This window comes from Lycium barbarum, chromosome 12 (genome assembly GCF_019175385.1).
Source record: "Lycium barbarum isolate Lr01 chromosome 12, ASM1917538v2, whole genome shotgun sequence".
Classification (NCBI taxonomy): Eukaryota; Viridiplantae; Streptophyta; class Magnoliopsida; order Solanales; family Solanaceae; genus Lycium; species Lycium barbarum.
The window spans coordinates 81,170,890-81,185,523 of record NC_083348.1 but is presented as its reverse complement, the minus strand read 5'-3'; the positions used below and the strand labels follow the sequence as shown (position 1 = coordinate 81,185,523).

General features: G+C 35.2%; 4 protein-coding genes across 5 annotated transcripts; all 4 read right to left on the bottom strand.

Annotated features, from left to right (window-relative positions):
* Positions 1-86: 86 nt before the first annotated feature.
* Positions 87-4,000, bottom strand: LOC132621899 (O-fucosyltransferase 8). Of its 2 annotated transcripts, none has more exons than XM_060336370.1 (10): positions 3,460-4,000; positions 3,218-3,304; positions 3,013-3,106; positions 2,782-2,864; positions 2,296-2,384; positions 1,673-1,793; positions 1,442-1,585; positions 952-1,292; positions 621-861; positions 87-530 (listed from the first exon to the last, which is right to left on the bottom strand). In XM_060336370.1, the coding sequence occupies exons 1-10, from the start codon at positions 3,847-3,849 to the stop codon at positions 225-227; spliced, it is 1,896 nt and encodes a 631-aa protein (XP_060192353.1). In that variant the 5' UTR covers positions 3,850-4,000; the 3' UTR covers positions 87-224. The 2 variants fall into 2 exon arrangements, with proteins under 2 accessions (XP_060192353.1, XP_060192354.1); XM_060336371.1 differs by having other exon boundaries at positions 2,782-2,852.
* Positions 4,001-5,136: 1,136 nt separating this feature from the next.
* LOC132621902 (probable LRR receptor-like serine/threonine-protein kinase At3g47570) lies at positions 5,137-5,781 on the bottom strand. The gene has a single exon (XM_060336374.1). It carries the CDS (start codon positions 5,779-5,781, stop codon positions 5,137-5,139), a length of 645 nt encoding a protein of 214 aa, XP_060192357.1.
* Positions 5,782-5,793: 12 nt separating this feature from the next.
* On the bottom strand, positions 5,794-6,597 carry LOC132621901 (probable LRR receptor-like serine/threonine-protein kinase At3g47570). The gene has a single exon (XM_060336373.1). It carries the CDS (start codon positions 6,595-6,597, stop codon positions 5,794-5,796), a length of 804 nt encoding a protein of 267 aa, XP_060192356.1.
* Positions 6,598-7,084: 487 nt separating this feature from the next.
* Positions 7,085-9,073, bottom strand: LOC132624519 (receptor-like protein kinase). The gene is made up of 3 exons (XM_060339286.1): positions 8,158-9,073; positions 7,746-8,036; positions 7,085-7,587 (listed from the first exon to the last, which is right to left on the bottom strand). The coding sequence occupies exons 1-3, from the start codon at positions 9,071-9,073 to the stop codon at positions 7,085-7,087; spliced, it is 1,710 nt and encodes a 569-aa protein (XP_060195269.1).
* Positions 9,074-14,634: the final 5,561 nt, after the last annotated feature.

The following is a 14,634-nucleotide window of genomic DNA, read 5'->3' as shown; positions in this document are numbered from 1 at the left end:
CGCTTCCTTTTTCTCCCTAGAATTTTAATGATGGCAGAAGAAGGAAGAAGGAATTGCAACGACAAAGGTGCTTTTTATTCGCAAAAATTTCGTATGTATGCATGGACTAATCTCCTGTACTCCTGCACTTTTCCCCCTGGGATTTGATACAAAAGTGGACAAATGTTATGTACTCTTTTACTCAACAATTCAATGTTGGACAATCAATTAGACTATGACCACCCTTAATGCCTGCACATGCACTCTTTGCATCTGGGGTGTCGATAAATGCTACGTCCCAAACCTCGTACGTGCAGTCTCTGACCTTCATCAATCATCTTTCTTATCTTCCCCTCAAAACTGTGCCATCCTATGGTTTTATTTCTTGACAAAATTGCAGCAAGCCTCTTCTTGCTAGGCCTCAATGTGGGAGCATGACCACCACCATAATATGTTCTGAACCCTGACACGAGGGATGATAGCTGACTTCCTGAGTCCGTTATGGCAAATACATCAGATGTTGCACATGCTATGAAGTCTAATGCTGCAAGCTGCATTAAAAGTGATAGCTTTTGTTGTTAGAGTCACAAATAATGTGTGTGTGCGCGCGCGCCCATCCCTATAAATAAGAATCAACTTACTTGAGAAGAGAAGTTTCTAAACGGTGCTAGTTCACTTGACGTGAGAAGATTTTCCTTGGTCACTAGGTTTGGGTAGAGGGTAGTTAAAGCTTGCATCCTTGATTGACCTCCATATATGTCAGATCCAGCAAGATAGATGTATGTTCCATGTTTGAAACCGAGGCCAGCGAGAACCAATGCTGCTTCTTCTGGTGTCAATGGACATTTCCCTGTCATTCTTAGCTCCTCCGGAGAAAGAGGCCTGCAGACATCACAAAAATATGGTTAACTGAACTATCACATAGACTATGACAAACCAAATGGTGGAACTGATATACCACAGAAGCTATACTTTGATTCCTTTAGACGCTCAAGGAGTAAAGGAAAATGGGCTTCTCGATAAGTTTGCAGTTCCCTTCTCTCAGTTTCTCCACCACCAAACTCACACATTGAGTAGGCCACCATATCAATCTCAAACCTCAAATGCAAAGCAAGGTACTTGGAAGAAGGGCCTTCTGCTCCATGATGGTTAGACCCCAAGGGAACATGTGGGATTAAATTTCCAAGAAGTTGCTTATCCAATGTGCTCCTTGCAAAATCATATTTTCGAATCCGCCTAACCAGTAAAGAACCTATTTGTTGAATCTTTGGCACAAATTTTAAAGCATGGAAGTTGCACTTGCACCTTAGTCTCTGCAACAAAATACAAATTTGTACTATAAACAAGAATAAAAAAATAACATACCATCATTTGAAGCACAAACTAGACAGTAACTTGGAGATGTCACACCAAACTTACATCTACCCTATAGCCCATTGAACAATTAAAGAATGCTCTTCACCTGAAGTTCATAAGGCAACGGGTCAAAGCCGAGTCTATTTCCATATCCTAGAAAGTGAACAACTCGATTGCGTAAGAGGAGGGGAAGTATATTTTTAATGTATTCATCAGGTTTAGCCTCCTTTGAAAGATCTGCATCAGTTATCTAAGCAAGGTGAAAGGTATCATATGTTATCCTCCAAGTTAAATGCAGTTAATTATACCAACTTTCTAACTGAAGAAGAAAACGTACAAGACTTCCAGCTGCTTCCACATCTAGTAGTTTTAGATTAAGAGGGAGTTCCTTTATGATATTAACTTCATCCTTCAACATATCCATGAAATAGTCTTCTTGATATATATCCCCAAACTGGCTGCACTCACAAAAAAAAAAAAAAAAAAACGAAGGTGTGAAAGATTGTTCTTAAGCTAAGTGGTGGAAGAGGAAGGGATGTTGGCTACTGATTATTTTACTAGTAGCAAATAGCCAATGCGAAGAAGAAGAAATGCAATTGAAAAAGATGAGTCTATAGCTATCAAACCAAAGGTTTATGGCAAACCAAGAGATGGATCTTCTGTACAGAAGTTGAAGCTCAATTGACCCCAAAAGGTAAAAGAGTTCAAGTGCTATACAATTTTCTCTTCATGAAACAAAGCATTTCATAGAGCTTATATTGTAATTATTCAGTTGTTGAAACTAAAACAAAAAAAAATTCTGGAAACTCTTTGAGATGTACATCCACCTAACTCTAGATGCTCAAATAAAGTTTGGCTATCCCCACCTTTATTCTTTTGTAGGTTGTAAAACATTTTCTCATCTTTTCGTGGAATCAGAATAACTAGAGAGATAATTAGAATCAGACAAAAATATCGAACCTAGGATCCTTCCAGACATTGCTATAAAGAAACTTGGGAATGACCAAAGTGGCATTTAGGAGAGATGCAACAGCGACGGCATTGCAGATCTGCAGGCACAATAACAAAATTTCATTCCATGATCTCTTCAAGAATACGCAAACATAACAGTACTATCAAGTAGATTCAGCTCGAGATGAGCGAAGGAAAAGCCTCGTCGAGCAAGAAAGAGAGGAGTGCCCGCAAGCTAGCAAGAACGAAAGAATGAGCGAGAGCAGTGAGGCTTAAGAGAGAAAGAAAAGGGTGGATACTTTTCCGGGTAGAAGGTGACTGAACTCCGTTCGTGATCCCCCCAAGCCGGAGGCTAAGGAGAGCAGAATAAGGTGAAGGTAGATACCGCTCATCAAGAGCTTGGTTAAGTGTCCAAGACCGTATGTCTTGCTGGTTGGATCTGAATCTGTACAACTGGGTAAGAGTAAAAAGGAAAAAACAAATTTATAGACTTACAGCAACTCTTTGTTGATTTAGTCCTCCATTTGCGCTGATTAATATATAACCAGTGATGTTTCTAGGTTTCCCTGCCCTGACAACTTTAAACAATTATACCGCAATTCAACATTCAAAGGGAGAATCACACTTTCAAATATGAGAAATTGAACTGATTAAAAATGCATATAATAAACAACATAATACATGCATGAGCAAACTACACATAAGAGAAAAGAAATAGCCTATTACCATGTGGACTAGCTTTATCTGCACAAGGCTTCCAAGATGATGCCTGAGGATATGGCTCCTCCCATAACTTTGATGACTCTTGCTTAAACTCCCTCTACAGAAATTTAAAGAAAGCAAAATAATAAATAGATGTTAACATCGTCAGTTACTATGGTTTTAAATGCAATTTCCAAATGAAGTTAATCAGGTTGAGTATCACTACAACCTCTGCAAGAGAAGAATCAGCTAGATTTAGAAGCCTTTCATACAGCTTTACCGGATCTTCTTTTACTGCCCTGGGAACCATATCCACCTTCAGGTACAAAATTAGATAGCAAATTAAAATAAATCATTTCGCGAAGTTCATACAATTCTTTTAATCGTGTCTATTGGTTCCATTCAGTATACTAGGCAGTTCAGGTATAAACTGAGTGCTAAGAGATTTTTGGGATCACACAAATGTCATACCTCGGTCTTACTGGAACCTTGTAAAGAAAAATTATTCCGAAGCATCACGGGGTCAAAAATCGAGAACAGAAGAGAATCCAAAAGGTAAAGAAAGCCCATCAACAATAATGTGAAAACTATAGACCTAATATGTCTATGCAGCCACCACATTTGCCTCTTCCCAACATACACTCCTTTAGAAGGAGTGAACTTTGCAGAGTCATTTTTCAACCCTTTCGCTAAAAAAACCTTGTCCCATTTGAACTCTCCCCCTGATAACCTTCTTCCTACAGGAGGATAACCTCCGTGTTGCATATCTAAACTTCGAAATTCATGTTCTTTGACCCCAAATGATATATCTAAATCCTGGTTCTCCACTCGACGACCTCTAGGAGACCCTTGTTTTCCCATTTTCTCACAAAATTGAAAGTAACAAAGATCAGTTGCACTATCTTTCCTTTTTTCTCTTCACAATGTTTTGAATGCTAGGATATATTTTCCCAAGTATATTACTTTTGTGAAGACCCCATTTCAAGAATTGGTCTTCCATTGAAGTTTGTTGAGAAAGTTATAAGAAAATTAGATCAAACTGAAACGTCTATGCATAAATTGGAAGTAAAGCTAAAGAAACTGGTGACTGTGACATACACACACACACACACACACACAAAACCAAACCAAAACTGGGTCATCAAGAAATAACATATGAGTAAAATTTAAGGCATTAAAAAACAGTTGAATGTCAGGATAATAGTTAAAGCTGACTTTGAACAAAATACAGAAAAAGAATTGCCATTTACAACAACTACTTCCCACCAAACTGTGAGAAAGTCTGATCTTTACGTTTTTGATTTTGTGTTCTTTAATAGGGATTTTGGAAGAATTAACTAGGTAACAAAATCCTTTACATGGCATCTGGGATAGTTGTTGGCGGTGCATTTTTTTCATTCCTATAAGAAAAAGCCTACCCTTTTTAGTTCTCTTTTGATACGAGAGGGTCGTTGGTGGGGCCTTTTTAACTAACTTATGATACCAAACGGTTGGGTTGTCCCAGTGTTCTATACTTTTAAACTTATTTAAATTTTTATTAAATTTTCTTCTACCTCATTTTTTTTCTACATATTCTAAACATATCGAAAGACAAAGTTCAGTATTACTACAATAATTTTCCTATATCGATGGGCACAAAATGTGTTTTTACGCGTAAACATCATAAAGAAACGGTGTTATGCCAGAGTGTTTTCCTAATTTTTTTCTAATGAAACTAATTTGGATCATTTGTCGTTGAACACCTGAAAAGCATCCTAATAACTTAATAATTTCTTTGTCCTTTTTTTTGGTTCAAGGTGTAGCCCAACCGTCTAGGATAAAAATCAAGAGAGATCACTGTTCAAATCCACGCAAAGACAAGAAAACTAGGTGATATTTTCCAATCTACCGAAGTATTGAAGGAGAAAGTAACTAGTACTTGTGCTGGTGGAAGATAACAGGTAACCTGTGACATAGTTGAAGTGTGTGTAAGTTGACCCGTACACCACCTTTATCTATTTTTGTGGAATGGTGGCCCTAAAGAACCTCAACAAGACGTGAACTTTCTAAAGTAAGATATTGAGGCCTTCAAGACTTCATATGTTCATTAAAAATTTCATTCAACAACTTGAAAGTAATATAAAAATATACAACCATCTTCCTCAGTCCTTAGTGCATTATTACATTTTCCAACATAGTTATGATGTTCTTCAGTTGAGCAGGAACATGTTTGATATTCATTCTTTCCTCTGGCAAGTCTGCAGTGCACCTCAGAGCTAATTCCATGATGGATGATAAGCACTGAACTTTTCCTGTTTTGTTCTTTTCCTCTGGTATCATTAGCTCAGGGTCTACTATCTCATCCATTGCGTGTGGACATGATCGTCTTATCCACCCCTTCAAGCTTGAATTTTCAGCAAACATTTCATCTGTTGGCTTCTTTCTCGTAAAAGTTCCCATCAACATGATACCACAGCTATAAATGTCGCACCTTGTAGAGACCAATCCAAACTCTACATTGAAAATAAAACAAGATGTCCAGAGAATATGGCATCTTTCACATGGTTGAAATTTGAAGGAGGAATGAAGCATGTTGACATGAATGTTACCTGGTGCAATGTACCCAAAGGTTGCAAGTGTTTTGGTCTGTGCAATACTTTCTCCTACCCCTAATAACTTTGCTACGCCGAAGTCACTCACATGCGCAACCATATCTTCATCGAGCAAGACATTGCTTGGCTTTAGATCACAGTGAACAACGGGAACAAAATAGCCTTGATGGAGATAGGCTAATGCTGATCCCACATCAATCATTATGTCTACTCTCTACATGATATCTAAGGAACAATTTGCAGAATGAAGCCAATCATCTAGGCTTCCATTAGGCATGTACTCTAATACCAAGGCTTTGAAATCAACTCTGGAGCAACTATTAATGACTTTGGTCAGATTTCTGTGATGAAGGTTGCGCAAGACTTCACATTCTGTGTCAAAGCTCTTGAATGCACCTTCTGTTTGCAAGTTGAATACCTTAACGGCCACTATAGAACTCTCAAATGTTGCTTTGTAAACAGATCCATAACTTCCAGATCCGAGCAAGTTGTTCGGACTGAATCCATTGGTTGCTTGTTGAAGGTCATGGTATGAAACTCTTCCATGTATTGTGGCTGGAGAAGAATCCGCCTGATGAGTAGCAATTATTGTTTTCCTCTTTCGACTTCTAATCACCAAAAAGACGGTGAGCGTGACTGAGAGCATTATTATTGAAGCAGCCACCAGTGAGATCAGCACAATAAGAAGCACCTTCTTTTTTCTTTTCCTATGAGGAGAACTAGACCTACATGCTGGTATCTGCAACCTAGAAGCACCACATAATGCCTCATTTGAAAGGAATGAATCATAAGAGAAGTTCGAAAAAGGACCTTCAATTGGAATTTCACCACTCAATCTGTTGTAAGATACGTTGAGATAGTTCAGATTTGAAAGAGCTACCAATGATTTGAGAATGACACCAGATAGCTTGTTATGAGACAAGTCCAATGATTCCAAGGCGACCATATTCCCGAATGACTCTGGAATAGGTCCTTCTAGTCTATTTTCTGCAAAAGAAAGTTCAGCCATATTTTGCATGCCTCCAATTGTGCTTGGTATATTTCCCGAGATTTGATTCTTCGATATATTCAGCAATGTCACGACTTTCAGATTTCCAATTTATGGAGGTAGCGAGCTTTTCAAGAAATTTGAGGACATGTCAAGATGCAAGAGATCGTTGAGGTTCCACAGACTGGGAGGTATGGTAAAAGTCAATTTGTTGGAATCTAAGTAAATGTATCTAAGAGATGTAATGTTTCCTAAACATGCTGGTATAGAACAACAAAGCTTGTTATTTCCCAAGCTCAAGAACCCCAAATTCTTCAAATTGCAGGGTTCCTCAGGGATCGGTCACTTATCATTTTGTTGTCATACAGATTCAATGCTTGAAGATTCTCTAATTTCTCTATTGTTCTTGGAATGAATCCACTCAAGTAATTGCCTTGCAGAAACAAGAAAGCCAAACCACTTAAATTTCCAATTCACTGGGAATGCTGCCTTTGATTTCACTATAAGCAGCATAAACTTAGTCAAGAGAACTTGAGAGATTTCCAACAGAAGCCGGCAGATTTCCATTGAGTGGATTATAACCTATCCACAGTTGTCTTAAATGTCTGCAATTTGTCAAGGAATTGAAGAAAATCAACTCTTGAGATGAAGGTTCTTTTGTGAAATGATTGTCGTTCACGTTTAGGTACTCTAAATGTCTTAGATTACCAAATGACCTTGGAAAAGGACCAGAAAAGTTATTATATCCAATTCCCAGCCGGAAAATGTTTGAAGCATTTGAAAGAGAATGAGGGATGGATCCAGTAAGGTTATTGTATCCAAGATAAAGTTCTTCAAGATTAGGAAGACCAAGTCCTTTATCTGGTGGAAGACTTCCAGTAAAGAAGTTTCCCAAAAATGAAATCCCCCTTATGTTTGACATGTTAAATATTGTAGATGGAATAGGACCTGTTAAGAAATTGTAATGCAGATCTAATCTTCCCAAATTGAAAAGATTACCAATCTCCCTAGGTAACTCACCTGATGACAGATTAAGTACTTCATTAGGATATGAAAGGCATAGCAACATACGCCAAAATCTTGGAAAAGAAGGAAAATATGATACAAGAACCACGTTAGGAAAAGAAAAGCATAAGTATACTACTAAAAGCTTGTAAAAGAAAGTGACAAGATGATACCTATTAGGTTGTTCTCTCTTAGGAAGAGGTCAGAAAGTGAAGTGCAGTTTTCAAATTCTTTTGGAATTCTTCCACTGAATAGATTATTCCCAAGATCCATTGCTCGGAGAACAGACATGTTCAAACATAAATCCCGGGGCAATGTGCCAGAGAGCTTATTGCCATAAAGGTTGAGCAACTGAAGTGAAGTTAATTTACTTATAGAAGATGGTAAAGGACCACTTAGGCTACAGTTCTGTGCATAGAATATCTCTAGATTACGAAGATTTCCAATCTCTTCTAGAATTTCATCTGCAAATAAAATCATAAATAGAAAGTCCACTTTCAATGGAGCAATTAAGGAGCACATAAATGATTCAAGAAATAGTGTTCATGTATGCACAGAGAAGAAAAACACATATGTCTAACTCACCTTCCAAATCATTGCGACCAAGATATAAAATAGACAGCATATTCAACTTCCCAATCTTTCGAGGTATCACTCCACTGAACTTATTGAATGACAGTGACAAAATTTGAAGCTTTGAGCATTTGTCAATGCCCGAAGGAATTTGACCATCAAATTCATTGTCAGAAAGAGCAAGCACTGTAAGTTCTGGGAGATTGGAGCATATATCGACAGGAAGGTTTCCAGACAAACTATTGTTCATCAGAACCAGACGTTGTAACGATGAAATGTTGAACAGGCTAAGTGGTACAAGGCTTGTTAGCTGATTTGATCCCAAGCTCAACCATGTCAAGTTCTGAAGATTACCAATTTCATTTGGAATTTCCCCTTGTAACTGATTAAATCCCAAAACTAAACTCTCAAGCTTGGAAGCATTATAAATGGCCGGTGGAATAATACCTGTGAAACTGTTAAACGCCAGATGCAAGTGCTGGAGTTCTGGCAAAAGAGAGAACCATGAGGGAATATCTCCAGTGAACATATTAGAAGTGCCATTTATAAACTCGAATCTGTGCAGATTAGCGAACTTTCGAGGCAGAATTCCATGGAAACCGTTGCTACTGATATCGAGAGAAACCAGAAAGGACAGATTTCCCAACTGAGGAGGGATGGTGCCTATTAGTCCCATGTTGGATATATCCAAGACTATGACTCTTTGATGGCGAGAGCTGCATGTGACTCCAATCCAGTTGCAAACAGAAGTAGTTAAGGTCCAGTTGCTTGTCAAGACATCATAAGTATCAGAAGTGACATAGGATTTCAAAGCAAGTAGAGAAGCTTCATCAGTTTTGAGACTGACTTCTGCTGTCGCTGATAATACCAGAAAATGATGCAATATTGAAACTACAAGAGGGAAAAGGAAATTGGTTTTGCTCTTCATGGTTGTGTTTATGTTAGAATAGTGTGTGTGTTCCAGTAAACACCAAGGTATAAACCCCCGTTACCACTAATGTTTTTTATAAAATTGAATAAAGAATTCAAACAGTTGTTATCATTTCAGGGTCAATCAAGAGAAATAGAGGAAGTTGACAAACAATGATGATGTTAGAGTTGAAATTTAACATATTTTTCGATCGTTGAAACATAATGGACTGATTATCATTCTTGAATTCATTTGCATTTTCCTCGAAAATTCCTCAGCATATAAAAATAGAAAGTATAGAAACAGGCCAAATGATAGTCAATACTGATTGTTAATTCCTTCTTAATTTAATACTATTTGTAAGACTATAGTCACCCTTTTGGACAAACATGACATGGCTTTTCCCATTTCTTGGTTATACCTGGGTTTATTCATATGTTTAACTAAATAATTTAAATTACCCTGGTCGAAAACATTAGAATTCTTCAATCAAACCTAGAAATTTTTCAAAGAAGAGTACAGATTAACCAATGATTTAATATTATCTAATTTTCCTTAATTTACAGATAATATTAATGTAATGAACAGAAACAGCTAAGGAATAGGAGATACTAAGTCAAATTATTGGATAGAGAAGCTGAGATACAGACAATCAATTCTTGGACTTTGAACCTTAAAAAATCAGATACTAATATGAACATGTCAATGGGTGGTAATGAGCAAAATAAAGAATTTACTGAAATAGATTAAGAAATTTTTCCTACAAAGAACTGCATCATCAAGTTACAAAGTCTTCATGAAATTGTAAGTTTAATCTCTACATTACCAAATTAGGCTTTATGTAATTTTTTTATACTATGTCTCATGTCTGTTCACTCAACTTAAACTCAAAAAAAATAAAAATAAAAAATAAAAATAAATTAAAATAGCTTGTTTCATGGTAGAATACTTATTTTAGAGTTTAGGGATGACAATGGCCGGTAGATGTGGGCTCTTCCATACCCTAAGAATAGAGTACCACCAGCCACGTTTGGTTTGTATTTTTGATTCTTAATACGCACGTTTGCATTGTATCTTGGTTCTTACTATTAGTTAGATAATTGATTGAATTAATCAAAAACATTGTTAGTTACTCGAGCCAAACACTAATTTTGAGTATAAAATTGATTTAATGAGAAACTTAGGGAATGAACTTTCATAGCTTGGATTTCCGCATTCCCTACCCCAATATCTTAACCAAAAAAATAAATTAAAAAATAGAAAAAATAATATAAAACCAATCAGGCCCAAATTCATAAATAGGATCCTAATAGAAAAAGGAAAACCTGATATTAGTATATTACATAGTATTACAGAAAAGAATCTTTACTAATCCTTTTTTTTTCCTTTCGAATTTCATGTTTGCTACTTTGTGTTATTGTTAAACTTTGTCTCCCGTTATACTTTTTAGTAAACTGAATTTATTTTAAAATGTTTTCAATTTCATAAAAATATGAAGTTATTTATTACTTTTTTCTAAATCTATTCTTACTATTCCAATTACTAAAGTTAATTAAGTGAGACGTTTAAGGAAAGATAAATAGTAGTTGAGAAAAATACTCTTATGATTAAGGCTGTTAAATGTATTGTACAAAACCCTTATAAAGCAGATAATATGGAGGTAGCATATAAATGATTATCTATCTATCAATATAAGACAAAAGCATGATAGGATGACAAGTGTTATCACCAGAAAGTTTATATTTTAAAAATAAAAAAAATAAGAGAATAAATAATGAAAAAGAAAATTGATGGTCACACGTCAGGGTAATCAGCAAATAAGTAAAAAAAAATAAATCATAGAACAATCCTAAACTGATTCAATAACTGCTTTTTAAACACGTCTCCTATTAGTTATGTGGATTCTTCTTTCAGTTTTCCAATCTGTAATCTCTGCGAATAACTTCTCCTAAATAGAACAACTTTGCAAAGATGACTTCATGTTTCTTTTTCCAGAGAGTTGATTTTACGGGATGAAAGGGTAACATGTACAACTCTCACATATTTTTTTATTAAATGTATATATAGATAATTTTACTGCTTATGTTTGTTGAAATTTATGTATTGTAGTTTATCAAGTTCCTGTTGAAATTTACATGGTTCATATTCTATTTACGGCGTTTTTAATTTATCCAGTGGACACAGGAAATTCGCTTGATAATCCTACTTCTCTGTTTATCTTCATCATTCTATCTTTTTTCAGAATTTTGATAAGCCTTCATCATCTTTCTGATGTGAACTTTCTGGATAATACCAAGCATTCACGTATCGTGCTTCTGCCAAAAGCTTAATTGTTCAGGATACGGCAAATGTGTTGAGCAAACTTGGTAGCATGGACATAAATATTTCCAAATTTTAATGTCAAAGTGAAGCGTTGATGTCCTAGCAATGATGAAAAAGAATCAAATCTGCAAACAACGCTCAACAGACTGCCTGCTTTTTGCATTGTCTGCACTTCTATAGCAGCCAATGCGGAGAAAATAAATCTTTAATTTCGTTCATCTTTCAGTCTGCCAACGACCAGAAGGTAAATCTTTTCTCTAAATATTTCGGTGTTGCTATTTGTGTTCTCTAAACAAATAAACAAATTTATATTTGACATTTTAATTTTTAGACACATGAATAATGTAAAGGTTACGAAATCCATTATTGATGGCAATATATAATTGGCTTCATACTGGTGATATTGCGTGCTTATTTTGATCAAGGAAATAGCTTTATGTGATTGACCGACTAAATTAAAGAGATTATCAAATATTTGGAAGATGTTGGAGGCATTAATGTTAGTTAAAATACTCCTCTTTAGTTGTTTAATTATTGTTCCGTGCTGATTTTTTTATGATTGCAGAATATCACATTATTATACCCCTTGACAACAAAGGAGCATCCACTTTATTGTTATTCGATTGTCTCAGAGCCAGAGATGAGTAAGTTTGAGAGATTCTGGATGCATTTGTTGTCAAGTGAAATCGATATGTTCCTTCTCAAATAGTTGTGATCGATATTTTTTCTAAGCAGGTAATGGACGTTTCTAACTGTTACTAGTCTCACGAGGCCCGTGCTAAGTCCGGGCCCAACTCCAGATATAAAAAGTAATATTTTAATTAAAGAAATATAATTTATGTTGGTAATAATTAAACTTCAAATACGTATATTGTCAATATATAAAAGCAAAAGCAAAACTTTTATTTCACTCCTTTAATATCTTAACTTTCATTTTGATGAAATTATTTATTTCAAATTAAATGCGGAGCCATAATTTGAAATATATGAGTTTCGAATCCTAATTTTTTAAGTTATTTCGTTCTAAAATAATAATTTATACATATTTGATGAACTTTTAAGACAAATACAGAATTTGAACTAAAGTGCTACCGAATCCGATCAAAGCGGTAGCTTACACTCTAATTCCGCCCTACTTCAAACTCATTTGGTGTTTCAAAGATTAATTTTAGCTAATCAAACAAGAGATTTTAAAGATAACCCGATCTTAACTGATAATATTGTCTTCATTTTCAACATTATATGTCACCATTTCATAATTTTTAAAACTATCTGAAATCATTTTTGTACTAATCTTGATAAACACATATGAGCTTGTTAAAGTATAAATATAAAGTAAAAGAAATGCCAACATATGAGTAAAAGAATTTTCATTCTCAAATTTCATAATATAAATATAAAGTAAAAGAAATGCTTACATGTAAAAATTTATAATAAGCAACAAGCAGCAAGAATATCTAGCGAAGAAATGACTATTTTTTAGGTTAATAGATAAGATTAATAGAAGAAAGCAACATGGACAATATAATGCAGCGGATGGGGCTATTTCTCCCTTAATCAGGAGTCTGGGGTTCGAGCCTAAGTATGAAAAAATCCTTGGTAGAGAGCGCTTCCCCCGATTGGAGCCTATGAGATGGGAATCTGGATTAGGCGAGCTCCAATGTGGGTACTGAATACCAGATAGAAAACAGGTAAAAAAAGCAGAATATTCGATAGCTTTTAATTAATAGCCGAGTAAAATTGCGTAGTTTACATGGAACCCATTAGGATAATTGATTGAGGTAACAAAGAACTAATTCATGGGCAGAAAGAAAAATTTAGAAAGTTGTATAAGTGTCCTAATAATGGTTTGTTCTCTTTTATCCAACTGTCAAAGAAAAAACATAGTTTATACACAATAGTGATTAAATACGAAAAGACCTCAAAAAGTACAAAAACATGAAATACCAAAAGTAGCCTGTGAGGACTACAAAAATTTAACATCCTCTCTTATATATAATAGTAATGTATTTATAAAGTATTAGGATAGAAAACAAAATGAAAAACTTGCTCACTTTGATAAACTTTTTAGATATCCTTTGTTCACATGGATAAAACATCTGGCTATTCTGTTGCTAAAATTCTCTATAACTGGAGTAAGTAATTCAGTTTACTAGGATTCTATAGATTTGGATGAACTTGAAAACTGTCCTATATGTTTCAAGAGAGGGGTAGTGGTGCACTGTGACATATCTCCACACACTCATTGGGAGAGACACAGAGAGATATGCTCACTCTTTTACTTGAATGATTGGCTATTAATTTTTAAATGTTAGAGAAGTATGGCTTAATTCCTCCTTCAAAGAATTGGTGGTTCATTATTTCATTTGAACTGTTGGAGCAGTAGAAACAATAGAAAGGACCATGATGAAAACCTTATAACCTTCTAAATGAATCATATGTAGATATTTTACCAAATCAATTCTACACCATCGTGATATACTGTGTGTCATCGGCCTAATACAAAAACTTTTCCCTTCTTTAGGACCTTAAAAACAGAAGAAAGAAGGGATTAATTTCTCAACTTTTTGTTTTGCTACCTCGATATTTAAAGAGCAAAAGCAAAATTTTCTTCAGAATTCTTTCATATCAGTTTAGCCTTTATTGTTAGCAGAAAGGGTTATTCTTAAGATTTGAGTATTCTCATTCAAACTCATATAGTATTAGGAATTATTGAACTATGCGGATTGAAATTTGTAATATGCGCTACTCTAAATGCAAAGAAACAAATGAGGCAGTAATTAAGATGTAGAAAGGAGCTTGCTATTATGAATTATATATTTTGGTCATTTAGTGTGTGCACATGTTTGATCATTGACATCAGCCTACATAACTTATCTTCTATTCCTGTGCTTTGCCAATTTGACATGTCCCCACGTGTAGTAATACATTACAAAGTCATGTTTCTCTTGCCTCATCAGATAAAAATAAAAGGTTATTTCCGTGTTCTTCAGGTCTTAACAAAGTCAGTATTCGAAACTGACATGAAATAGTTCTACGAGTGTGTTTATTTCATGTGCAATTTCTTCTGTATGTATTACTCACTAATCTACTAGCTGCTAGAAGTATACTCGTGAAAATAAGCATACATGATTAGTCCATTTATCTTCTTTGGCCTTTAGCGTCAAAGCTACTGCCTACCAATGCACGGGCGGAGCCAGAAATTTAGCGAAGGGTGTGTAAATTTTCTCACTTGTGTTAAGGTTGTGCAAAATTAA